The sequence below is a fragment of the Sander lucioperca genome, chromosome 22, assembly GCF_008315115.2.
Source record: "Sander lucioperca isolate FBNREF2018 chromosome 22, SLUC_FBN_1.2, whole genome shotgun sequence".
Taxonomy (NCBI): Eukaryota; Metazoa; Chordata; class Actinopteri; order Perciformes; family Percidae; genus Sander; species Sander lucioperca.
The window spans coordinates 19909707-19936680 of NC_050194.1; the positions used below are offsets into that span (position 1 = coordinate 19909707).

General features: G+C 40.2%; 3 protein-coding genes across 3 annotated transcripts; 1 reads left to right on the plus strand and 2 right to left on the minus strand.

Annotated features, from left to right (window-relative positions):
• Positions 1–626: 626 nt before the first annotated feature.
• On the minus strand, positions 627–12569 carry timp2a (TIMP metallopeptidase inhibitor 2a). The gene is made up of 5 exons (XM_031314845.2): positions 12162–12569; positions 6224–6324; positions 5983–6091; positions 3394–3518; positions 627–2711 (listed from the first exon to the last, which is right to left on the minus strand). The coding sequence occupies exons 1-5, from the start codon at positions 12295–12297 to the stop codon at positions 2514–2516; spliced, it is 669 nt and encodes a 222-aa protein (XP_031170705.1). The 5' UTR covers positions 12298–12569; the 3' UTR covers positions 627–2513.
• Positions 12570–14143: 1574 nt separating this feature from the next.
• On the minus strand, positions 14144–23822 carry sfxn2 (sideroflexin 2). The gene is made up of 12 exons (XM_031314844.2): positions 23489–23822; positions 21384–21644; positions 20704–20874; positions 20512–20610; positions 19081–19156; positions 18145–18230; positions 15940–16000; positions 15751–15817; positions 15606–15655; positions 15480–15529; positions 15343–15390; positions 14144–14577 (listed from the first exon to the last, which is right to left on the minus strand). Exons 2-12 carry the CDS (start codon positions 21536–21538, stop codon positions 14478–14480), a joined length of 963 nt encoding a protein of 320 aa, XP_031170704.1. The 5' UTR covers positions 21539–21644; positions 23489–23822; the 3' UTR covers positions 14144–14477.
• A 29-nt stretch (positions 23823–23851) lies between these two features.
• arl3b (ADP ribosylation factor like GTPase 3b) lies at positions 23852–26974 on the plus strand. Its single transcript, XM_031314847.2, has 6 exons — positions 23852–24086; positions 24621–24764; positions 24899–25015; positions 25146–25196; positions 25637–25822; positions 25922–26974. Exons 1-6 carry the CDS (start codon positions 24084–24086, stop codon positions 25967–25969), a joined length of 549 nt encoding a protein of 182 aa, XP_031170707.1. The 5' UTR covers positions 23852–24083; the 3' UTR covers positions 25970–26974.

Sequence of the window (26974 nt, forward strand, 5' to 3'; positions counted from 1 at the left end):
ATCAGATACATTGCCGCAGCTGTGTTTAGTGCTAATTAGCTAAGGTTAGCATGCTAACATGCTAAATTAAGATGGTGAACAAGGTAAACATTATACCTGCTAAAAATCAATGTTAGCATTGTTTTTGTGAGTGTGTTAGCATGCTAATGATGTATTATGCATTTAGCTCAAAGCACCACTGTGCCAAAGAATGGCCTCACAAAGTTGCTACATGTAGCATGGCGGTAAACCAGATTGGTCTCGTAATTTAATTCCAGCAGTTTTTACTTGAACGTGTCTGTTTTCATTTCAACACACCATTGCCCAAGTGACTATTTTATTTCATCATGTCCTCTTTGTCAATCATAATAAACAGGACGGAGCCAGTTATGTGTACAGCCAATTACATAACCGTCTCTGCACTGTTTGCCTTGAATGACAAATGGACTTTCTTTTATCATGATTGAAATGGTAAGGTTGTGCCAACATCAACATTTAGCATAAAGCAAAGGTTTGCTTCATAATGTATTACTGTTTTTAATTTACTCATTTTTGAACACTTTGGGCCTCCATACTTTTAGCCTGCATCACGTCACTGAAACCATATCAGCAAATGCCCAAAAAGACACAAAGGCAGTGTTTATTTATTTTTTTTCAAACATGTGGTTTTTATTTGATAATACTGAATATTTTGTCCTTCGCCCGGACTTACACAAAGCATCAAACACATGCACAGTCCTCTATTCACACAAGGTACCCATTTCTCATTTCTCTACACCTCTCCAAAAAGGATTCATCTCTCTCACTCTCACGTTACTCCAGCGCAAGAGGACCTTCTCACCTCAACACTACAGCTAAAGACATTGTAGACAAAGACAGCGAAAACACACAAAAATCATGACAGGTATAATAACACTGAAAAAATACAAAGTAATGGAAAATGGAAAGAGTTTACTTTTAAATTATGCCTCTAATACTCCATCATATATATATTTTTTGTTAATGTAGTTTGAGGTGTGTAAAACAGCACTGTAAACTTCAATTGAGTAACTTGCTTTCTATGACAGCGATGAAGCTTTCATTAATAACTAGAAGGAGCAGGAAAGACGAGTCAAAAGCTAAAATTAAGCATGTAAAGACCTTATTACTCATGAAATGAACCGTCTGCGAGAATATATTGGCAAGTCCTGAAACTGCTGTTGGCATTTACAATCAACAGGTAATACAAAGACACTGAAATAACACCCAACAAAGCTTTTGTTTTTGTCTTTCACACATAAAATCTGGAAAAAGATCCCTTATATCTGAACCTCTCACACGCCACTTTTTTTGTTTTTCTTTGATTGCAAGTACTATTTTATCTGTTATGACAAAGATAGCGAGAATAAGTTTGTGAATATGGATCACCAAAAGCACTCAAAATAGGAGAAATCTGCACCTGAGGTGGATCTGTCGGTCTCGGCGAACTATAATCACTGTCACATCAGAGTGTTCAGGCTCTTGTCTTTACTGGAACTCATCCTCAAAAAGTGCAAATCTAGTTCTAAAGCAGTAAAATAATAATCATCAAGTAACAACAAAAGTATATGCATAGGTACTGTACAGCTACATAGTGGGAATAACAAGGGAGAGGGATGAAGACGAGATGAGAAAGAGACATTTTGGATATTTCTGATTGGACTGTGGGGCGGTGAGGTGGTGTTTTACCTCATGAGCAGGTTTAAATTTAGAGCGCTCATCTTTACACAGCATAGACTGGTCCAGTGAGGCCTGTGACAACCACAGGCTTCAGTTGAAATCTCCACAAGAAAAGATTTTTCACCTAATCAAACCAGGAAAGATCAGCCAAGATGACTCATGTTCTTTTTAAACAAAACAGTTAAGCATGCAGTGGGTGTCCGACGTCACCGGTGGCCAAACGGCTCCCAGCAGAGAAGATGAGGGAAGCAGTAACTAATAGTGTTCGGAGAGAGCGAGACAATCATTTAAAAAAAGGCAACTTGGAATTTGGCTTTGGAATAAAATGGAGAATGAGGTAATAAAAGTAGAAACACAATGGGTAATGAAGGATCGTCCGTAGATCAGGATTGAATTGTGAAGTTGGAGAGCAGAGCTGTTAAAGCGCTTTGCGGGGCAGGAAGTGCTCTGTCTCACCGAGAATTTATATCCTCCTGACGCCAGCCTCAGGAGGAAGTTACATCATCACTTGACCAGTCTATGTCTCATGATGCTAGGTTTGTTTTTACAGAGAACAACCTGAGTCTGAGAACAACCTCCGAGCCTCTTCAGTTAAATTGGAGCAATGCTGAGGTTGAAAGCGGCCTCGTGTTGCTTTGTCTAACTGAAATGCTTACGGACAACAAATACAAAGAGAGGCTGAAGGTTGTTTTCGGACCAGCAGGTAATGTTAGTCACATTAGCTTTGCCTTTTTAAAATCACATTGCCTGATGTTGTTATCTTAAATTTCAATGGAATCGTTTAACATTTATTTTCCAGCCAGGCTGTGCAGTGGGCAGTCAGGCGAGCCACGTGATTAAGGGTCATCGGCGTCCAGGAACTCCTTCTTGGGCGATGCAACGCCGCGGTACCAGGAGCAGGAGCCGTCCGCCCTCTTGACGCAGGCGTAGTGGCTGGCCTGGCGTCCGTGCACCTGCTTCTCGATCATCATGTCTGTCCACAGACACTCCTCAGGAGCAGAGATCTCACAGGGCAGAGAGGGACAGCGCACAATCTGCAGAGACACACAGAACAATTTCCCTATACTGTTTGCACAAACTGCGGAGTCATGTAAAGTCAAGTTATGGTATTATTTGAAACAACGATAACTTATAATACCGTTTTATTACAGTATATACCATATTATATTCCTATTATATTTCTATATTAATATCCAGGCAAACACTTAGCATCATTACTTTTTCATATTACATATTATTTGCCGTTTACATACAATAGACTTGCTGATCACATCACTGTCACTTTTGCCTTCTAATTTTGTCTTTAATTACTCTTGTATTAGTTTCTATTTGTACTTCTGTTCTTATTTTAGTTTTTTTTATTTGTCTTTTTGTATTTATTTTTTACTTTCTCTATTCATCTACTTATTTCCGAATTTCTTGTCTTGGGATCAGTAGACAACAGGACAAGGTCAGTAGCCTTTTTTTTTTTTAAACTTATCTTATAATGTATTATATCTTATAACCGAATTTCGGTAAAAATACCCAAAAACGCTCACTGATTAATATGTTATATTTTGTTTGTTTAATCCCTAAAAAAAACAGAAAACCGGAACAAAAAAAATGCAAATACTCTCATATGGGAAGCTGAAACAAAAAAATATCAAACTTGATTTTCTGTCAACTAATTCAAATCAGATAAACCATACATACACAGACAATCCTTTCCTGCCTTACCTTGCATTCACAGCCCATCTCGTAGCGTTGGCTAAGGCCCTTCTTCTGGGTGTTGCTCAAGGAGTCCCAGGGCATGATGTAATCACACAGGGTCACATGCATGCGCCCGTCGGCCTCGGCCTTGCCTGCAAAAGAACGAGACAGCGATAAAAGCTTCACAATGACAGGAAATTCAGACACAACAACACTTGATGAATGCAGCTGCAGATGCATCAATATAAATGCTCATATTAGACAAAAGGTCAAACTATGAGCGTCAGACAACAGATTCACAGGTAAAACTGATCAAATCTGTTACTTTTCAGACGGGTGCTTGCAGGCATCAACACAGACCACTTGTCCTCTGTGTGAAAAAGCTGCTGCTTATGTTTCACGCATGAGTGGCACCAGTCAAAACAAGAAGATATTTCAACTTGAGTTTACAGATCTGCTCAGGCTGCATCCTCCTCACTTCACCGCTATCTGTCTGTCAGAGCAACTCTCAACATGTTGAAGTCTTTACAGCATGTCCTCGCAGATGGGACTGACTCACGTTTCACTGGAACTCTTCCAACGGTTAACCCTTTAAACTAAAGAAAGGATGAATCGTTTTAAAAGATGCTCCGGTCTGCAGAAAGTTAACTGCCTTTCCCACTGCTCAAGTCCTGCAGTCTGAGAGAGAGGAAACGCTGGCTTCAGCAGTTCCTCCTCTTACAACTCTCTGTAATTAGGGCCGAGTGTTTGCGGGTGCATCTCTGTCTGCGATGGGGAAACCAGAGCATGAATGACATCATGATCCTCTATGTCTCCTCTACTCACTGCACTATGTCTCATTCGGCTGCTTTTAGTCACAATACCACCCAGATTCAGCATACAAAACATGAAAGGTATATTTTTGGGAAATATGCTTATTCACTCTCAGGTGGAGAGTTAAATGAAAAGATTGATACCACTCTCATCTGTATGTTGAATATAAGTCTCCAGCCAGCAGCTAGTTAGCTTAGCTAAGCTAAGCATAAAAACTAAAGGCAGGGGGAACAGCTAGGTAACACCTAACAGCACCTTTAAAAAGGTCTCTAATTATTTATTTATTTTAAATGTGAACAAAACCGAGGTGTTTAAACAACTTTTATGGGGGTTATGTGCTGGACTATTTCTTGGGACAGTCACAGTAACTAGTCGGGCACTAAACTCCCCATAAAACAGTACAATTGACATTTTTACACTTTGGTGTTAAACGAATTAAACAAACGCAATACAATGTGTTAATAAGTGAGCTTTAAAGGTGATGGTAGGTGGATTTTGTTGCCTTCGGACAGAGTCATGCTAGCGTTTTTTTCTATCCTGTTTTCAGTTTTTATGCTAAGCTAAGCTAACGTCTCCTGGCTGTAACTTCATATTTAGCGAACAGACATGAGAGTGGAAGCAATCTACTCATACCACTCTCTGCAAGAAAGTGAATAAACTGAATTACGGCTTTTGCTTTAAACTCGCAAAAGCAAAACATTTTTTGCAGCCTTATCTGTGAAAGTAAATGTGAATACAAGGACATGGACAGTCACTGAGTCACAGTATATCCAGCTCCCATCAGGCTGGTATCTTGCAGAGTGAAATATTTTATTTTCATCTCATGGTCATCATCACCTCGAGCAGGGTGAACGAGATATACAGTATGTACATTTACAACTCTCAGGAGCTCAAGCTGTAGCACGACAGACAAGGTCACTCCCAGTCTCCCCAAGGTTTAGTCTGCAGCGTATCATTACCCATAATAACATAAACAGTTCCTCCTTCAACACACAAAATGGCCTGCTAGTCTTTATCCAATCCCATGTTTGTCTGCCCGGCTGTTTACTCTGGGAGGTTGATATCTGATTATCTGTCTGTTTGTCTTTTTATTATTTATTTTTGTCTTTCTTTATTCTTTTGTACGTTTCCATCTTAGTATAAGTATAATAATATATATAATATAGTATAATAATTGCCCATTAGAAGTTACCAGAAATCAAAGTTTATTTTTATTATTATTATTATTATTATTATTATTATTATTATTATTATTATTATACTTTACTTTACTATTTACAAATATATAAAACAGAGAAATTCTGGAGCAAATAAACACATATTTGGTATTTTTTTAGATAAATGACTTACTGTTGTTCAAATTTAATGGCAATATCCAATAAAGTAACTGACAAAATCTCACTAAACATAGTGTATGCCTAAAGTAACTGTTCAACATTTTGGAAAATACGGTTATTCACCGTCTTGCCAGAAGTTAGATGAGAATATTGATGTCGCTCTCACTGTACGCTATGGAGCTACAACCAGGAGATGGTTAGCTTAGCTTATCTTAGCTTAGCATGAAGACTGTAAACAGGGGGAAACAACTAGCCTGGTTCTGTCCAAAGTTAACATAATCTGCCTATCACCACCTCTAAAGCTCACTAATTAACACGTTATTTCTTGTTTGTTTAATCCGTACAAAAAACTGAAGAGTAACAATGTCAAGTTGAGAAATATTTCCACAACATGTCATTTTTACATTTCTGTTTGTGTATGGGTTGGAGAAATCTCTCCAGAAACAAAGCAGACATAAAATCTCACCTGAGATCAAGTACTCCTTCTTGCCGTTGACATCCAGGGTAACGCCACAGACAGCGGACACAGGAGCCGTGAAGACAGCCTCGATGTCCTGGTTAGGCCCCTTGAACATCTGGAACAAAAGCGCAGCGAGCCGGTCAAAGGTCAGAATGAAAGAGTCAAAGTCTGAGCATCAAAATACTGGGAGGCATCTGGTGGATATTCTATCAAGTTATGGATTCAAATTTGATCAGTGTATTCTTACCTTGATCTGTTTGACCTCATACTGGATCCTCTTGATGGGATTCCCATAGACATCATTCCCAGAATCCACCTCTCTCTCTCCCACCACCTTTGCTCGAATCACTGTTGAGGACACAGAGGACCACAGCGATACATGATCCCATCATCAAAAGACAGAAAGTAGATGCAAAAAAGACAAAACCTTTGTCAATAAAAAAGGATGCAAAAGCTGCTGCACGCAACCAGATATGTGAACAAGGTGTTCACAATGAGTATTTTCCAGATAAATCAATTCACTGTTTTGGTATAAAAATATTAGATAATATTTAAAAAATGCCCATCACAATTTCAAAAATCCCAAGGTGACGTCTTTAAATGTCTTGTTTTGTCTTGACTAACAGAGATATTCAGTTTACAATTATGAAAAAGCAGCAAATTCTCACATTGTAGAATCTGACACCAGAGAATATTTGGCATTTTTGCTTGGAAAATGACAGCAAGATTCTTGTTCACCACATCCCGGTCTAACAAAAGGTCAGACTGACAACAACCGACACAACCTCCACAGCTGCCTGAAGTCTCATGTCTCATGCCCAGTCAATGAAAACACAGGAAGGGTTCCCATTTGGTCCAACACTGCATGAGGGCCAGACACATAAACTGACTTGGCCTGCAGCACAAAGCTTCCTGCTTCCAAACATGACCAGGAAACTGTCAAAGGAGCAGAATTAAGGAATATAAGAGTACAACTTGAAAGCTGATATGCAGAGAGAGAGAGAGTGGGCCAAAGGCATGTTTCTCGACGTGTGTGTGTGTTTATTTAATGGCCTAACTGACTACATCAAGCTTCAGCTATGCTTCGGGCATTTATTCAGAATGGAAAATATGAGCAATAGAGAGAGAAAAAAAAAAAAACATAAAATAAGCAGGAACAGAGGACACGTACACATGGGTACACACACACACACACACACACACACACACACACACACACACACACACACGACTGCTGTTGTTCTTACACCCTTGGGTTCAGTTTATGGCTTGGAGCAGACACAAATATGGGGGTTCATGGCTCCCACAGTTAATAACGTCTCCTCTTCTGCTCCTTCCTCTTCCCTTTTTCATTCTCCCCTCCTTGTTCACGATGCATGCTTTTCTGCACATTACTACGACAACTGCTATCAATTATCAAGTCTATAAAATGTCAGAAAGGTGAAAACTCTGACACGTTGTCCCAGAGTGGAAGGTTACATTTTCAATTGGCTTGATTTGTCCACGAACAAACCAAAACACCAAAATATTCATGCCTCCACTATAAAACACTGCAGAAAAGCCTGAATTCTATTCAATCTGAATGCAGTATTGAAACTAAAGTCTTACTTGAATCTATTGGAGGTGTATGGTGGCTGGCTTTCCACTCCGCCTTTGACTTTCAGAACAACTATAAACACTTTGTTTTTCGGCCCTGAATATTGGTCTTACATTGCCGGTTTGTATCATCAACCTCAAGAGGTGATGATATGTCAATGTTGTATTTAATGCTTGTCTCACTGCCCACCGAGATAAAAGATTTGATAAGAGTTTGTTGACTCTGAGATTAACAATTACAGGATGCAATGGAGCTGACTATCAGCACTGATAACTGGCTTTATAAAGTCATTTATCAGTGCTTCAGAGAAACCAATCCTGGTTCCTCACAAGCAAACTTCTGCATTTTATTTCCTGATGTTTATGCAAATATGCATAGCAGCAGCCAGAGTACGTACGTACACACACACACACACACACACACACACACACACACACACACACACACACACACACACACACACACACACACACACACACACACACACACACACACACACACACACACACACACACACACACACACACACACACACACACCAGTATACCTGGCTGGCACTCTCTCCTGCATTCCTCTCAGTTTTTCCGCTCTCATTTCCTGACCTCATTCTGAGCCACAAACTAATGAGCAGAGAATCAGCAGCAGGTCACAATACTGAGGGGAAATTACCCTGTTGTTCACAATGCATTGCTATTATGGGAGCTTATCTGTCTACCTTGGTGTTGCAGACATGTTTACTTCTCAGTATCGCCCCTGCAATAAAGCCAGACGGATCATCCTGTGCAGTCTAAACAGCGTGTTGCAGAGGCGGCAGACTACACAGCGTGATGCTAAAATAGCACGACTACTAAGCTTCACCGCAGATTGATCCTAAAGTCATCGGATCATCAGCAGTCAATCAGCAGCCAGGAGCCCCCTCCATAAACCACCAACTGACCCACATTTCTACCCCCCCTCTGAACAGGACGATATTTTAATGACTTTTACGTGAGTATCAGTTGCACTACGCAATGTTTTCCATGCAACCCCTGTATGAAAACACACACACACACGCACCACATCCCCCGCATTCAATCATGACAATCCATTTCTTTTTTTTTTTTTCATACTCATACAGTGACCACCGAATCATCCTCCACATTCCTGATGTGGTTTTTTCGAGCTCCAGACGTATGTGGGCCTTCTGTTTAACCTGTCATTTGACCAGAGAAGAACCGCCCTCAAACACAGTTCAGCCGACTTGATGACCTCTGACAACATCTGTGTGAAGACCTGTGCATGAAAGACGATAGCTCTGGTTTCCTTTGAAAAGGTCTTCATGATGACAGCAGATCCAGTCAGATCAACGCATCAACAGGATTATATCATCGAATAGTAGGGGTGTGCAAAAAAAATTTGATTCATATTCGAATTGCGATTCAAGCTCTACCGATTCAAAATCGATTCATATTTAAAAAAGAAAAATAATAATTAATTTAATTTTTTTTTTATTGTATGTCTACTGCAATCACATGGTAGATAGATAGATACTTTATTGATCCCCAAGGGGAAATTCAAGGTCCCAGTAGCTTACAGACATCACACACAACATACACATACATCATAACAGGATGTTAAAATAACAAATCCACATGAATAATATGGACAACAAAAGATACTAAATAAAAATGTACTAAGGGATCTCTCTCTCTCATATATATATATATATATATATATATATATATATATATATATATATATATATATATATATATATATATATATATATATATATATATATATATAAATAAAAGCAGCAAATTCTCACATTTGAAAAACTGGCCTTTTTGATCAGCCAATGGATTTAGCACTACACTATTTAAAGCAGCATTCATTATATTAGATTATATATTTTTTTGGCCACTTGTGGGCAGTGGAACATGGAAACATCCTTTTATGTTGAGATGGCAAACAGTTGTTTATTTACATCTAGCAGATATGGAGCAACATTATCATTCATTTGGAGTCATGTTTCAGGTTACATGATAAATGGAAGTCCAATATTTACTCTCTTTTAGCTCTTAGGTCTATACCAACTCCTGAGGGAAAGATCTCTCTTTAGCTGCTAAATGCTCCTCTATGTTCCCCAGCTAGTCTCGAACTGTGTCTGTCTGCTGTTTGTTAGGATCTTTTGAGCTTTTTCACTGACAACAGCTGCCTGCTGCTGCTGGAAACAATGTGGATTGAGAGCGGTGAGACTGAACCAAAATGTAAGCCAGAAAACCAAAACAATGAGCTGAAATGTCCATTAGTGCACCTTTAATTTCCAGTGAATTTATTTTCCCTCTTGTCTCTACTAATTAACTGTATTGCTTAACTGTACAACATATGGGGTTGTAAAAGAATGTATATGTAAACACAATTTAATCTACTCTAAAATGTATTTCAACACAGCAACTTACGGTGCATGTTAAGTACATTTCATGAAGAAAATATTTCTATGAAATGAGACATGCACAGTCAGTGTGAATGTGTTGCTCCATGTCCACTCCTGTAAACAGAAGGGGGACTCTGGTCTTGCACAAAGTTCTGACTGGGCAGGGCAGCTGGGGAAGTTCCCCTTTGTGGGCAACAGATTTATATGAAAAGAGGATGTTTGTGTCTGCACATGTGTGTGAGTGAGTGTGATTGTATATCACACTCACTAGGTGCATGACACTGCTAAATTTCAATGGCTTGTGGTCTTAAACCTAGAGCATAATTTAGCATGACACACACACACACACACACACACACACACACACACACACACACACACACACACACACACACACACACACACACACTGTGTTGTGTGAACACGCAACGAATGGGATCCAATGTCACCACAATAAATATCAAATTGTCAGACCACATAGCTGTTGACAAAGTCACTTTGTTGTTGCCTACGTGTACATTCTGGGCAACCAGACAACCAACTCTATTCTGATTATCTGCTCTTTGCAAGCCTGCAAAACCCATTTGACCTCCATCTCCTCCATCTACAGTCCTGCCTGTGCAGTATCTGATCTGGGTGTTTCTCCCAGCAGATTGGGGTTTTTAGATTCGCCAAAACCAGAGTTTCATCCTCATGCTCACTCTAAAAACCATCGTCGGACAATGACATTGACCATTGCACATTTTGTGTGCATCCTCCTCCCTCCTCTGACAAAAGCTATATTGACTCATACACTTAAAAAAACAACATGAGCACACCAAACACAAATACACCTCTGCTGTTAGACAGTCTCTAAGTCCTGTAGGTGAGAGATTGAGTCACACCTGAAAATAGAGATGTCATTTTGCAATATGAAAATACACAGTTACACATCTTATCCACAGACACACACCCATGCATGTGGAAGTGTGTATAGGCGTGTGTGAATAAGTCAAAGGAAGGAAGAAATGCCAAAGTAGTGCCTCCTTAAAGTTTCTCATTCTCAAGAATACCATTCATAGTTTAACTTGGACTGTGACTTTTATTGTTTTTTCCTTCTAAAACACACCCTGAACTGACAGCCAGATGTCATATGTAGCCAGAGTGTGTGTGTGTGTGTGTGTGTGTGTGTGTGTGTGTGTGTGTCCCTGCGTTACACCGGAGCAAAGTTGGGAAAATCCCAGCAACATTCCTGTAATTCCTCCCAGCACCACCCCTCACAGGAAGAAAAAGGGCAGGAATGGAAATAAAAAGAAGAAGAAGAAGAAGAAGAAGAAGAAAGCTTGTGGTGTGACATATTCTGTGGTTTAGATTCAACCCCCCACCCCCAAAACAAATTCTCTTCACATTCTCCATCCCTTGTCCTCCTCTCTGCTCTTTCCCTCCTTGTCTCTTTTGCCTCTCTTGTGCCACGTTGCCCTGCAAAAGCCAGGCGACGCAGCTTTGTCCCAGAGCAGCTGAGGAGTGAAGCCACACTCTGCTCCAGACCTAAGACATTATGTACAGTGATGGTCCCAGACTCCTTCCTGTGTATTACACTGACTTGCACAAACACAGTGCACTTACACCCCTACAACAATATAGTCTCCTTATTGTGGGTTTCGTATACTGATATATTACAACAAAATCAAAATAAATAATTACCATAAAGTTAATTATCATTTTAACAGGTGCACTTTTAACTTCTTATGGTGGTGTAAAATTAATGATAAGGGGACTTTATTTTAAAATGAGCTTGTGTGTGTTTGTGGGTGTGTGTCCCCCTTCATAACATGCCTCCATGACACCTAAACAACTTTTTTTTTTCTTCCTGTGCTTCCCAAATGGCTACTTTGGTATTTTAGAGGTGTATGGTTGTCAACATGGCCAAATATGACAATGGGATCTGCGTGTGTTTGTGCGCAAGTGTGCAATCTGGATGCAACGCAAACTGTCTGACCATGGCCTTGAGGACCCTCCACCTTCAGGCTTTCCAGCGGTTTCCAGAAGCAGAGCATACTCGGCGCGCACAGGAGGCGGGCAAAGGGGCTGAAACCCGCCGCTGTAGCTTCCGGTATCTGCGCAGGAGCCTGGTGCAACATGGGCTAGGTAAACAACAACAACAACAACAACAGTCCCTGGTGCTGTACTCACCTACATCGGCGTTGCAGAACGCCTGTTGCGGATGTACCGGAGCGCAGCTGCACGCTTCCGCGAGCTCCTCCGCCCGCCACAGGACCAGCAGCGCGAGCGTGCAAAGGATGCCGTTAATGGAAAACGGCATTTTCATAAACACTGATGCGACGTTTTTTCAGCCTCTTCGTTGCTGTGTGCTGCGCAGATGCGTCGCAGTGTAGATCCAGCGGCAGGCAGCAGCGTCTCCCTCCGCTTTTTATTTTATTGTTTTAACCGACAGAAACCTGATTAACAGCACCGGGCGGTCTGCTCGCTCAGCTCCGGTGTAAAGGTAAGGTTTCACTGTGTGCTCGGTGGCTCCCGGAGATGTCTTGGATGGTGTCAGCAGCTGTCTGTCTTTAGGGAGTGTTTCCGTTTCTAGGATCAAGGCGGTTTTATAAAGCAGCCCGTGCGGCTCCTCCTCCCGGCAGTACCGGCTGAACCGGCAGGGGGCGCTGCCTGCTCCGGCTGGATCAACCGGAGCCGTTGCTGCTTCAAAAAGGTCTCTGAGATATTTGTAGCTAGATCTCATGTTACAGTTATATTTATAAAAAATAATTTAACCCCATCCCCAGATTTTAGCATTTATAAACAATAGCCATGAAATTAAAATATGTAATTTGAACTAACAGTTTATAGTTCATATGTGTATTGAAACAGGAAGACATTTAATGAAAATTACTGCACATAAATCCGTCCCTGAAGATGCTGAGTTTCTTCAGTCTGTCTGCAGTGGTTGAATGTTTACTTTAGTACAATTTTGAGGTAGCATTTCAATTGAGTACACCACTACATTTCAGAGGGTAATATTGTACTTTACTGCACTACATTTATTGGACAGCTGGAGTTACTGGTTACTTTACAGCTTATTCATTTTTTCCATAAAGCTTATAAAATACAACCCTTTATTAAAGATTAAGCCAGTGGTTCCCAACATGTTTGGCTTGTGACTCCTTACAAAAAGAGGTGTCCATGAATTTTGAGATAGCAGTTCCACCAAAGATTTTCCCACTAAACTTCTCACATGGTTTGATTTAAATAACTGCCAGAGGCCCAAAGAGGTCAAAATTATCTAAAATGTCATAATAAAAACACAGATTATAGGAAATTCTAAAGAAATTAATACATTTGTGAAGTGCAACCTTTTTGTTTTCGGTTTCCTCTTTTGTCTCCCATTAATCCTCAACCCCTCAGATTTATCTGGTGACCCTTTGGATGGGCCCAACCTCTAGGTTGGAAACAACTAGACTGAACTACCTAACTGTATATAAAATAGTGATGCTTCGGTATCTGATAATGTCATATATATCGGTCACAGTGCCCATTTTACTGCATAAGTAGGCCTACTTATATTTTAAATACATTTTGCCAATAATACTTTTGTATTTCTACGAAAGATTTTAAATAGATAACTTCTACTTAAAATAATTGTACACTGTGGTACTGGTATTTTTAATTAAGTAAGGGATCTGAGTACTTCTACCACCAGTGTCCAGTGTGTCACTGAGATGACACACAAAACACTGCAGGGCACTATATTTCAAATATTTCTGTGATTTTATTCCAGCCTACACTGAGGATCGTGGCACCAGTCACCAGAGTTAACACAGCGACATGATCCGACTGGCAAACTTTTAGATAAATCATGCAAACAAGTCGTACATCTACCTCCGTTCTGGCAGAAGAGGGCGGTATCCTCCACTTTTATCACACAAAACTTCCATACACACAGAAACACACACTGAATGGCCGTTTTAGAAGTTTAAATCCGTGCATTGTAGTATTTTTCTGCTTTTGAAGTAAAGCCAATTTTGGTTTAAAAAAAAAAAAAAAAAAATCCAGCTCCTCCCATTTTATCGAAGGCACAGATTGTAAGGAAGCTTGGCCAACAGAAGGAGCATGACACCATTTAAAAGGCATTGAGACACAAACAAACAGCCAATGAAAATACTGACGAGTCACACCATGAAGGACAAACTAACAGAGCTTTAATCTGACAAAGTAATGCGCTGTTCCTGAGAGGAGATCATTAGGTTTCTCAACAGGAGTACACAGTGCCCCTTGTATCTGTTTAATGTAAGAAAACAGACATATTTTGAACCAAAAAAAGAGAAACAGATACAAAGAAATAGTGACATGATTGATCAAAATCATCCCACCGATGAGCAACGTTTTGATGATGTAGGGAAACAAGCATTTCATCATGACTAACAATTCGAAAATGAACACTATTACATAAACACATGTATTCAGGCTTGTGTGGCGAACAGATAATGCTAATCAGCCCTCTCAGCCTCAGAGGCCTTTGTTGAAGTAGACACGTTGTACAGCGTCTCCATATTGAGAAACGATGACGTCTCTCAGCTCGGGCTCCAGCTTCGACACGGCCATAGAGCTGACGTAGACAGACAGAGGGAGATTTTAGGAAGAGGGAGGGATATGTGGACAAAATGGAAAGAGAGAGAAAAAAGAAAATGTTTGATTAAACAAGCTAATGCAGAACACTTCTGACTAAACAAATTGTCAGAAACATCACTAATGAGAACATGAGTTGGGGAGAACTGTTTCAATAAAAAAAAGTAACTAAATCTACTTATATATTTAGGAAAGTAAGTTATTAGACTTTATTATTACACTTCCTTAACTTGAGTAATGCAAGTATAATTACATTCATTTGCACGCCTGTATTCCTAAGCTTAAAAAGGGCATACTTTTGTTTTTGCACTATTCTTTGTTTCTTTGTTTGTGTACTGCTGCTGTGACATGGATGGATGGATAAATAAAGTAAGTAAGTATTTGCAACATAGTATGGCAAAGTACAGTTTCTACAACGCTTCATAGAAAATACATTATTGTCAGTACATATTAAGAAGACTGTCAGTGGTCCAGTTGCATTGTTGGTACTAATAATAATAATAATATTATTAATAATAATAATAATAATAATAATAATAATAATAATAATAATAATAATAATAATAATAATAATATGTGGAACAAAAACAGATGACATCTCTGGTTCTGCTGCAACAGTTTTGATCATTTTAACTTTCCATCCTAAGTTCGACAATGTTACAAAAGTGCAATGATAAATCACTGGAGTACTATATCTATAAGCTACATGTGTCAGCAGGTGAAAGTACAGAAACAACTTTGTTACCATCTCTGAGGGAACAGGGAGCAGGCAGCAGGCACCATGAAGACCAAACTTTAAAAAATAGAAAACAAAAGTTACTTTTTTTGCCATAATAAAAACAGTCCTGAGTACATTAAAACCTGTAAACCCTCTGTACTTACAACACTCCCACCATCATCACTTGAATTGGTCCGTGGAGATACGTGATTCTCTGTGAAAAGACAGAAAGAGTTTGACGACAGACGCACACCTTAGCAGGTTGGTGATGATGGTAATGAAGGTCTAACCTGCATGAACTTGTATTTTTCCATCCTCTGCATGATGATGGGGAGGATGACTGACAGAGGAGAAGAAAAGAGGTTAAGAGAGGGAGAGGATAACTTCAAGAATTCAACATAATATATTTCTAGGGTTGAACTTTTTTGTGCATACTCATTCCTGGTGCAGCCATGGTGATCCGAGAGATGACCACCTGAATGATGCCTTTTACGGCTGCTTTCTACAGAGAGACATGAAAGAAGATTTGAAGACACTTTTTGAATAGTAAAGGTAAGCTATTGTACGTTTATTTTCAAATTAACTAATCATAAAGTGTCTTTAAAGTGTGTCCAGAGTGCAGACCTTAGAATGGCCCAGTTTGTTGCCATTTTCATCCGTGACAGCAATACCATTAAGAATTTCCCTGAAAAACAAGAGAAACAAAATGAAGGTGAAGTAAAAACAAAATCACCCACCACCTGCTGCAATGCATGCTGGTTGTAAACAATCTGTTACGTGGTGCAGTGTGTAAAACAAAACTAAAAGAGTGATGTTCAACAGAAAAGACTAAATTAAAGTAATTTAGTCTTTTCCATTAGTAAAACATAAACAAGGCGAAGTGCTGCAGTAAATGTATAATGACAACATTTAAGCAAGACTAAAGGTGCTTTCAGAGATGTGTTATGGCTATCAACACGACACCATTAATATAGCAAGTTTTGGTGGCACTACAGGAAACGTCATAGAATCACCAGAGACAATAGGATTTATCCCCTGGGAACCATGGCAAACTATTCAAGGTTCGTGGTCAACTTATTGTCATTCTACATCTTGGGGTTGCACATCCAAGATGTAGTCCCTTTATTCTAAACAAGAACAACTACAGGTTTCACCAAGTCATTTTAGACCTTTAAACCTGCAGGTCAGAGTTGAACCCGCGGCCACTGCATCGAGGACTAAGCCCCTTTATATGGGCGCGCGCTCTACCAGGTGAGCTACCCAGGCGCCCTAAGACCTTTTTTAGACCATTATGAATTATATTTCAGACCTTTATCACAACATCAACTAAGCCCTAAATTCAGTATCGCTCACTTCCCCATAGCTGAAGAATAAAATCAGTTTTAAGTCTGTGGTCAGACTGATCTCAATAAGTGCCATATGTATAACACGCCAATTCGTATGCCTTTTTGGCGTGTTATCAAGACGCATAATTGCTTTTTAGAGTGTTTCTCAATGCCATTTGGCCTCCATTGACTTACATTACCTTGCGATTGCGTGTCAATTTAGGGCATAGCAAGTAGTATGAAAGCCCGAAAATCCGCATAGGGAGGTTGGTTGGGGTGGTGGATGGGTCAAACAATACAGGACTTTCACCCAGCAGACCGGGGATCGTGTCCCGCGTGTCATGTTTCCTAAACCCAACCGTCGCTTTCTTCTTTTCCTAAACCCAACCCCGTTATTGTCTTCCTAAACCCAACTATCCGAAAAGCGGTTATGTCTGCGTCTTGATAACACGCCAAAATGGCCTACGAATTGGCGTGTCATACATACGCCACTATACGGCATAGACATACACGCGGATAGCTCACAATGCGTACAGATAACACACCACTTTAGAAAGTGGCGTGTATGTTTACGCGAAGTCATGATGTCACGTTGCTGTGGTACAATTCAAAAGAGACTCGCGCCAATCACACGAAAGCGGATTGGCTGCATTGTAAGTTGCATGTTGGTCTCATTTGTAGTTGTAATACAGCAAAATTATGAGGTAAAAAATGAGAGGTAGAGGTAGCGTTGTATGGATGTAGGAAAATAAAGACCTGTTTAAAATTATTTAAGACCTAGAACACAATACTTCAGAGAATGTAAGACTTTTTAAGGCCTAACATTTTAAATTTTACTTTTTAAGACCCCGCCGAAACCCTGAACAAGAACATAAACAGCGGAGTACGGAGGGTGAGTTGAGGAGTCTTACAGCCTGAGGAAAAAAGCTGCTCTGTAGTCTGATGGTACGACAGCGGATACTTCTGTATCGCTTGCCAGATGGCAGCAGGGTGAACAGGCTGTTGTTGGGGTGGGTGTTGTCTTTTAGCATCCTTTGGGCTCTGCACAGACACCTCACCTCAACGACATCACTGATGCTCGGTAGATGGGTACCAATGATGTTCTGGGTGGTATTAATCGCCCGCTGCAGAGCCCTCCTGTCCCGGGCCTACAGGTAATGTTTCCAGTCCGGATGCTATCCAATAGTTGTTGAGAAATTTCAGTGTGGACCAAAAAAAAACAACCCTATAATGACTTTTTAAATTTTATAATAAAATGTGGCCTCCATAAACATGATTACAGCTCTAAAACACGTGTTGACATAGATCTACTCAGGAAGACGTTTCAGGGTCTAACACAGAAAATGTAACAGAGCTCTGTGATTTGAGCTTCTCAGAATATCTGATCCAAGAAAGGCACTTTGATTTCAGCCCACCCCGCCAATTAAAAATCTGCACAATACAACCCAATGCATCCATGTGCATGTTTTTTTGGGAGTTGAAGCAGTAACACAGCAGGACTTACTGTTGCCTCATCATAGGAATGTTAACACAGTTGGCTGCTGCCACTGCTGCAAAGGGGACCCAGCGAGCCACGAGAGGAGGAGCTTTCTGCAGGAGAAAGTCAAGACAAAAAAAGAAAAATTTTACTTTATGATGGCCAGCTTTAGTACATAAACATTGAAATCAGAGAGATAAGGACATGAAGTGACGACTCTTTCAAGAGATCTCTCTTATTTTCCCAGAGCTTTCACCCTCATCTGCTTGTGTGTGACTGTCTGTGTTTTATCACTTTTTTTCTTATGCTGTGCTCTAGGCCCATACAGTATTTATGAAGCGTCTAAGAGTAGAAAAGAACTCCTAACAAGCCAAAACTTCTCTAGAGTGATGCATTTTGGTCCCACTATTAGGACTAGTAGTAAAAGCATTTAAAAAAATCAAAAAAGAAATCACTCCCATTTTGGCCAAAATTCAGGAGGGCTCCAGAAGTTTCCTAAGCTGTTCAAAGTTGCCAGAAGATGGCGTTAAAGCAGAGGTGTTCCACAAGGGGAGAGCTGTTATGGGAATGCTTGATGACAATAACCTTCAAAAGAAATCCGTTTTTAGACTAACTATGTGCAGATGCAGAGGAGAACACACGCCGTCTCTGCAGAAACCGATGTCACTTTGCATAATGAAGGATATATCAACTTGATTACAACATGTCAAATTTAATATTTGCATATTTTTACAGAATGAACTTTATTGGTCAATATTCACAATTGTTTTGGTTAAGATCATGTCTTGTTTTAGAAGTGCACTCCCGTTGCTAACACGAGGCAGGCAACACATCTGACTGATTCATTGTTTCAAGTTATCCAGATAAGTTTGGGGACAAATTAAGCACAATAAAGCCAACCTTGTGCAGGAACTGTAAACAGTCAGTGTCGTACGAATAAATGTCTGTCTGTAAGAAACGTACCTTTGTATAGAGGTTAAGGCCGACTGCTGTTGCTAATGCTGTGCTGGTTGCTGTGACGTAGGCAACTCCAATCTGCCTGAAAGAGACAATGAAAGTCTTTTTTTAGACATGGAATATGTAACATAGCTGGCTTTATCCATCTGTTAAAGTGATGGCTTTTTGTCATTTAGAAAATACAGCAGGTGTCTGTTACATAAATGTCACGGCACCTGGTGCCTAAGGGAGCGGTGTCAATGCTGGAGAACAGCAGCGAGTTGAAAAGTTTAATGATATAAAAGGAAGAAGAGTGTTTTTGTTATCTCACAGTCTGCACTAGTGACTATTTAGCACTGAAGCCTTAACAAATAATGACGTGTGACCCCTCTTCTCACAGTGAATCCACTAATACGATCAATTTCATCACAGGGCACAAGCATTGAATGTCAGGATGACTTTTAACAGTTACATTCCTGCAGAAAATACAGAGGGAGTGCTGGTCTGATTATTATCGTGGTTGTGAGGGTTTTATTATTTCCTCCTCCCCCCCACCCAACATGAAAGGTTCAAAATATGTTTGTACACTGATCGGATATGAGAAGAATCTCCTCAACAACTTGAAAATCAGCTCATTAACTGTATTATGTGGTTTAATAAACTGATTGGATTTTCTTTGTGGTAAACAATATGTGCTTTTAATCCTCCTCTGTGTTGCTGTTACCTTTACGGTACAGGGATAGCATTGAATTCAGACTTGTTGGAAAAGTTGTGGAAATGTAATTATCTCCGACCAAGCATGATTACCGTTGTGAATTACGTAAAAGTGACATGAGACCAACATGTTAAATTGCCATCAGTTACGTAATGACGTCTGTGTCTGGTCACCTCTGTGTGTGTGTGTGTGTGTGTGTGTGTGTGTGTGTGTGTGTATGTGTATATATATATATATATATATATATATATATTTATTTATTTATTCACTTCTCATTATGCATATATTCACTACCACATTCTTTTTTACATTTAGTCTTAATACTGTCTACACAAATGTATTTATAATATAATGATATTACTTCAATTATATTGTACTTGTTTATATTTTAGCCCTATATCTTAACTTGCACTTGCTATTACTTGTGTGGTTTGAGTTTTTGGTTATTTAATGAGAACTGTTGGAGGTGCCTGAGGCCTAAGATTTTCATTGACGACGACTACTTCTGCAATTGTTGTTAGAGCTGGGCAATATATATATATATATATATATATTATATCGATATCGTGATATGAAACTAGATATCGTCTTAGATTTGGGATATCGTAATATGGCATAAGTGTTGTCTTTTCCTGGTTTTAAAGGCTGCATTGCAGTAAAGTGATATCAGAGACACTACACAGCAGGATTATAGATCCTTTAAAACAGTCCACATCCACTGAAAGCTTACAGGAAATTCTTACTTGGGAGTGATGGGGGAGGCAGCGTTACGGTTTGTGTAGTTGACAAGAGCGTTGAAGGACTGATTCACCCACTGCCAGAACACCACAGCAGGAACTGTCCTAGAAAACACACAGTTATGAAACGTCTAAAGCTTCCACTGTGAAACTGTAGAATGTGGTAGAATGCAGCTCGTCCCGTTTGATCTTCGGTACCTGTAGAACTGCAGCATGCAGCCGGTGATGGCCATGCCTCCAGGGACCTGGAAGGACATGCGGCCAATAAGGTTCATGCGGTCTCCGGTGTCTGGGTGGAAGGCCGAGTCGTACAGCTTCTTAGCATAGTGGAGCTGCTCCTCTGTGGTGCCGGGAGGGATGGATCCTGCCCTACAGAGGGCCAAAAACACACCAACACATTTTCATACCATCAACTACATGCAGAGACGTTCTTGCATTTTTCATGTTGAAACTTGCAGATGGCAGTTAAAATGCAGACCCCAGGGTATGAGCCAAATATTAAAAAGGGAAAATCCACCCAGAAAATAGATCTCACATTATGTATACTATATCTACACTTCTGTCCGATATATTACCTTGATTAAAACTAATTTAATCTTTAAAAATCTGTATAGGATTAAGAAGTCAGTCAATATTTCTGTGTTTTCACACCAATAACAAACAAATTGTTACCCGAAAAAATTAAGATACAGTTCATAATATAAACATAAACAAAGATATTGACTTTAATGTCACAGATTATTGCAAAGGCCCGAAATATATAACGTTTCAGGTTGTGTTTTCGCTCAAACTGCTGAGTTACGATACAATATGTGCCTGAGAATTGTTATACTATCAACAATTATTCTCTGTGTGACAGTTCACATGCATCTTCTTACCTGCAGCTTTCCACTAAAGCTTTGGCCTCATCCAAGCGTGAGTCAGGTAAGAGCGCCGTTCGCCAGTCTGTGATGTTGAAGAAGTGTTTCAGTCGGCCCATAAACGTAGACTGATCCCATCGTGGCGCATCGATGTCGAATGAGCTCAAAGCCATTGTGGTTGTTAAAAAAGCAGTCCCAGCTCAATGCATTAAAAAGTTCAAGTCTGTGGACAACCTCTGCTTACTCTGCAGAAGGTTACTCAGCAGATGCAGTCGAAACCTGCAGAAAAAGAGGACAATCATAATATAATTATGTAAATTTGCTGTTGAAAATAAATAAATGATAATCAGAAAAGTACAGGTGACTGACCGGGCTGTAACTACAGTAAAACATATTGATTCATAGTTAATGAATTCATTACATGCATGTCTCTTATCCGTTTATCACAACCTGCTTTGCGTTTGTTGTCAACCCAGACAGACCTGGTTTGAGCTGACGTAACATTAACATTTTTTTAGCCCAGTGGGCCAGACTATATTACCCCAACTCCCATTCCCACAGGGTTTCCCAAAGACATGTGTGTACAAAGCTTCAACGCTTAGTTGATCGGAAAAATTATCAACTGCCGACTTTTTAGATAATCAATTAATCATTTCAGGTACATTTCATATTTGTTGTTTCTTTTAGTTTTAATGCTTTTTTCTACTTCATGTATTTGCATGCATTTCTATGTAGCACTTTGAGATTTGCTTAAATATAAAGTGCGTTACAAATAAAAATTATTATTATTATTATTATTATTAAAAATGCCAACCATTTGCTGGTTTCAGCTTCTCAAATGTGAGGATTTGCTGCTTTTCTTTGTCTTATATGATAGTCAATGAAATATTGTTGGGTTTTGGAGTGTTGGTTGGTCAAAACAAGCATTCTGTAGATGTCACTTTGGGCTCTGAGATATTACAGGAGTCTTTGCCACTTATTTGACATTTGACTGAATGATGAATTGAGAAAGCAATCAGTGGATTAAACAATAAAAAAAATTGTTAGTTGCAGCCCTAAAGTACTCATGTTGGTATTGAACCTTGGCAGGTCTGGCCGGCTTTAGCCCCCTCCCAAAACACAAACCCAGAACAAACACAAACTCTTGTTTCTACCTAAAGCTAGAAACTTCCCCTATAAATCATTGACCACCTCCTGGTAAATGGTTCCATGGGTTGTCATTTTGGGTTTTTGCAGCTGTAGCATTGTGCTTCCTAATACACAACCAGAGGAAACAAAACCTGCTGACTTCAGCTCAAACTATCCAAACATCCCACTGTGCGTCTTCACCAGTATATTAGCAGTAATTAACTGTAGGTATTCACTGAAATCTCACAACAGAAACCTGCCTTGTGTGGTTTAAGCTTTTGTAAATGAAGGGCAAATGAGGAGAGGCGTATATCAGTGCTCTTTGAAGGCTCAATATGGCTGGAACTGGGTTGTTTCTGCAGCTAGGGTGAAGTAGGGTGAAGGCCTGCAGAACCTTATGGGGAACACTGACTGAACATAAGCCAAAAGTCAACGTGACCCTACATACCAAGACATATCAATAAGAATATACAAACAAAGACATGTTATAAAGCAAACGATTAATTGAGGAATGAATAAGAAGAGCAATCGATCATGAGAACAACAGTGAGCTGCAGCCTATTAGATGCAGGGGAAGGTAGAGTTAATAATCAGGGCTTTAGTACATGCTGCATGACAATTAGTCTTGAGAAACTGGATCTGCAGGCAAGAGCACAGCCAGCATTTGAATACATCTGGATAACTAGCTAATACCTAATCAGTAAACAGAACGATCTCAGCAGTTTGAAGCTTACACGTGCATAACATGTGTTGAATTCTACATGCAGATCATCTGACAAAGACATAAACTCGATATGGGGACAGAGTGGTTAGTCTTGTGTTAAGTCTGGCGACCAAACTGCTGTGAAAAGAGTTAAAACATGTCAGTCGGAGGTCAGAGTGATGCAACTCATAACTCGAGTTACAACACTTCTGCAGGCAGCAAGAAACTAACAAAACACGAGCACGAGCATCTAAGGAGCTGCAATCTTTAGAGACAAAAACTAAATACATACCTTTGAGAGATTTCTCCTCAACCGCCCTACAGAGCAACCTGTCAGGTAATCAAATGTGCTCGTGTGGCATAGTAAAGACACGTGGCATGCCGTCCTCCAATCACGGGTTGGGGCAGCTCCCTACGTGAAAGCCGGCGAAACCAAACCTGGGGTTTTATTATTTTTATTACTGACTAAAATATAAATACCTAAGGGACACGGTCAATATGTTGGCTGAGTTTAAGGCAACTACTGAATTCATGTAGAAATACGACACATTTACGTGCAGTAACTCATTTTAACGTCAGCTGGAAATAACCGTCCGCTACATTAAACATGTGTAACGACTCTTGGCCTTGACTCTCCCTCTGATTGGCTAGCACTCGCTGCCTGCTCTGGTTGAGTTGGTTAACTAGGTTTAGGCAAGAGGAGTGGGATTGGCTAGGGTTTAGGATAAGAATGTCAGAGTCAGCCAATCAGAGGTAGAGTAAGGCAGAGTAGGGCGGGAGATATCTTCGCCATCCTCGCTTTTGGGGGTTGCGCCTACGTAACTGTGCGTCTGACGTCACCCTCCTTAGTAACCCTCGGCGGCGTCTCTAGGAGAGAAGGCATCAAGATGGTGAGTTTAATTTTGTCGTAATAATTAGCTATTAACTGTTAACAGCAGGCTACATTTGGAAAATATTCACATTAAGTAGCGCTCACTGTATATATTTGCACTTTAAGGGCTTCCGCTGTCCGCCGAGAAAAACATTCAACTGCAAAAGTGCCTTGTTATTTCGTTCAGTTATCAGGGGAGATTAGCTTAGCACGTTAGCTACGTTTAGCTCCTGTTTGCGTGCCGTTAACTTACCCTGCGCTGAAAAAACTAACCCGCAGGGCAAAACACAAAAGGAAGATGATGTGACGAGCTAACGTTACTCACTGGACCTGCTGTTGTCTTCATATATTGGTAACGTTACCGTTAGGAGAGTGTTTACCCATCTTTAAAAGCCACAGTGGGGACTAGAAATGCACTTGCACGGCCTTAAGTGAGGAGCCCGGGAGGATGGAAGGAATATGTGCATTTCTACAATGGTGGTTAGCTGCAGTGCTCCTCCTGTTCTCCTGGCAAAGTTACATCACATGGCTGTTTTTTTACTGATTGTTGCAGGGATTGCTGTCCATCCTACGTAAGCTAAAGAGCACACCAGACCAGGAGGTCAGGATACTGCTGCTGGGTCTGGACAACGGCGGGAAGACCACCTTGCTCAAACAGCTGGCATCTGAGGATATCAGCCATATCACCCCCACACAGGTATAGAGAAAAGTTGTATACATGCACCACCTGTTATTGGAGCAAATAGATATAATACAACAGGAATGTATACATTTTTGGGACCAGGATTTACATCTGCTACCCCTTTGTAACCTGTTTTCTGTTCACTCCAGGGATTCAACATTAAGAGCGTCCAGTCTCAGGGGTTTAAACTGAATGTTTGGGACATTGGAGGCCAGAGGAAGATCAGGCCGTACTGGAGAAACTACTTTGAAAACACAGATGTGCTGGTGAGTGGAGCTTGATTCACCAAACGCAGCTTTGTTTATTTAAATCAAAGTTTACATTACTGTTTTAAATCTGTTCACCGCTGAGGACCTGCTGCACATGCTAACGAGGAAAACTTCCATTTTGTTTCAGATATATGTCATTGACAGCGCTGACAGAAAGAGATTTGAGGAGACTGGTCAGGTATGTACAATATCAATGTGTTGTTTTGTGTCACTACGATACTGTAGGGCACAAGTCATGTCTTCAAATTCCTTGTTTTGTCTGACCAACCCAAAAACATTTAATTTACTATCATAGAAGACAAAAAAACAAACAGAAAATGAAATCAATTGTAATTAAATATTCAAGGTTTAAGGTTATGCCTGACGCTGTCTTTGTCTCTTTTTTTTCTGGTTCATTTTAGCAGCTCTAAACAGGATTTGAATGTTTCAGCCTTTAAGTCTTAGGTCCAGTTAAGTCTCACAGGAGTCAATTCTTGTGACTTAACTATCACTGGAGTCCAAGTTTCAAGTCTACAGCTCTGTTTTCTATTAACATGAAACATTGGAGTGTCTTTTTTTCTGTGACAATATTTGTGTGTGTGTTTATGTACAATTGATAGATGTTTGTGTGTGTTGCAGGAGCTGGCAGAGTTGTTAGATGAAGAGAAGTTGAGTGCCGTTCCCGTGCTGATCTTTGCAAACAAGCAAGACCTGCTGACAGCCGCCCCGGCCTCCGAGATCGCAGAGGGTCTCAATCTGCACACCATCCGGGATCGCATGTGGCAGATCCAGTCCTGCTCTGCCCTCACTGGGGAGGGGATTCAGGTAAGCGTACGAGCTGAGCTTTTATTTATTTTTTTATCTCTATGTGTCTTTATTTTCTTTTTCTCACCGTGCTGCTATTTCTCTTAAATTCACTCTCAGGAGGGCATGAATTGGGTGTGCAAGAGCGTCAACTCCAAGAAAAAATAGCTTCACTTCTAGTCTTCTGCTACTCAGGAGGAACAGCAGCAGCACCTACACTGACACACATTTCACCCTCCGGAGCCTTAGTACGATGGGATATACCTGTGAATGTAAACACACTACTATTCCAACATGGACCTGGAGTATTTAACCCCCTGCATTCCTGCATCGCTGATGTTTACTAATCTCAACACATCTTCCTACGTTGGCCTCTACAAAGGGGAGGGCGGTTTGTCTTCAGAGGGATCCCATGCCAGGAAATCGACCTCCTCCACCCAGACTACCCACGTCACCATCACTGTCTCAGCCAATCCCAGCCACCATCCACGGCCTGTCACAACCTCAAACATTCCCATTAAACTGCGGTCTTTCATTGGAATTCCAACTTGTTCTTTAAACTCTTTCACACACTGTCCGGGAACCACCCCCCCACCCCCCCCAACCCTTTCTCCTCCATCTTATTCTTACAGGTTGATATGTGTTTGTTTTTTATCATTCCACAATGGCTGTAAGCTCTTTTACTGCTATGGCTCTGTTTGAAGTGAGGTATATTTTTGTAATTGTTTTATTTATGGTGAAGTAGAGTGCTTTCAAACAACAGCAGGTGTGATGTGTGTGTGATTTAAAGGATGTTGGAGAAACAATTCCAACTCCCCCCACTAAAGAATAATGTACATGTTAATATGTATAAAAAAGATGAGATTACATGGTTAAGAGGAACTACATTTTGGATTAAGTGTAAATAGCTCGGCCCTGTGATCATATGTTACGTTATGCACATGTTATAGAGTATATGTTACCCTGCTGTACTTTGTAGTCTATAATGTTTGCATATCTAATATATGCAGATTTTTATCAAGAGGTATACGTACTGTACGTCCCAATGCATTTCTTTGTGCTCTTTGGGTTTGTGAGGGAATTCACTCTTGCATTTCCTTTTGATATTCTTGAATGTAATCTGTCCAGAATTGAAGGTACTGTATGTGAATAAAAAGACAAGAAATCCCGAAA

Bases quoted from the DNA above. Each gene is read 5' to 3' on its own strand.
- sfxn2 (XM_031314844.2), bottom strand. From the start codon at position 21,538: ATGGCTTTGAGCTCATTCGACATCGATGCGCCACGATGGGATCAGTCT. The intron at 20,875-21,383 runs GTAAGAAGATGC...GGCCCTCTGTAG, and splicing joins GCTTTAGTGGAAAGCTGCAG to GGCAGGATCCATCCCTCCCG. The intron at 15,818-15,939 runs GTCTGCACTCTG...GTCTCTCTGTAG, and splicing joins ACAAACTGGGCCATTCTAAG to AAAGCAGCCGTAAAAGGCAT.
- arl3b (XM_031314847.2), top strand. The intron at 24,765-24,898 runs GTATAGAGAAAA...TGTTCACTCCAG, and splicing joins GCCATATCACCCCCACACAG to GGATTCAACATTAAGAGCGT. The intron at 25,197-25,636 runs GTATGTACAATA...TGTGTGTTGCAG, and splicing joins GATTTGAGGAGACTGGTCAG to GAGCTGGCAGAGTTGTTAGA.
- timp2a (XM_031314845.2), bottom strand. From the start codon at position 12,297: ATGAAAATGCCGTTTTCCATTAACGGCATCCTTTGCACGCTCGCGCTG. The intron at 6,325-12,161 runs GTGAGTACAGCA...TGTCCTCAACAG, and splicing joins GTTCTGCAACGCCGATGTAG to TGATTCGAGCAAAGGTGGTG. The intron at 3,519-5,982 runs GTGAGATTTTAT...GTTCTTTTGCAG, and splicing joins GAAGGAGTACTTGATCTCAG to GCAAGGCCGAGGCCGACGGG.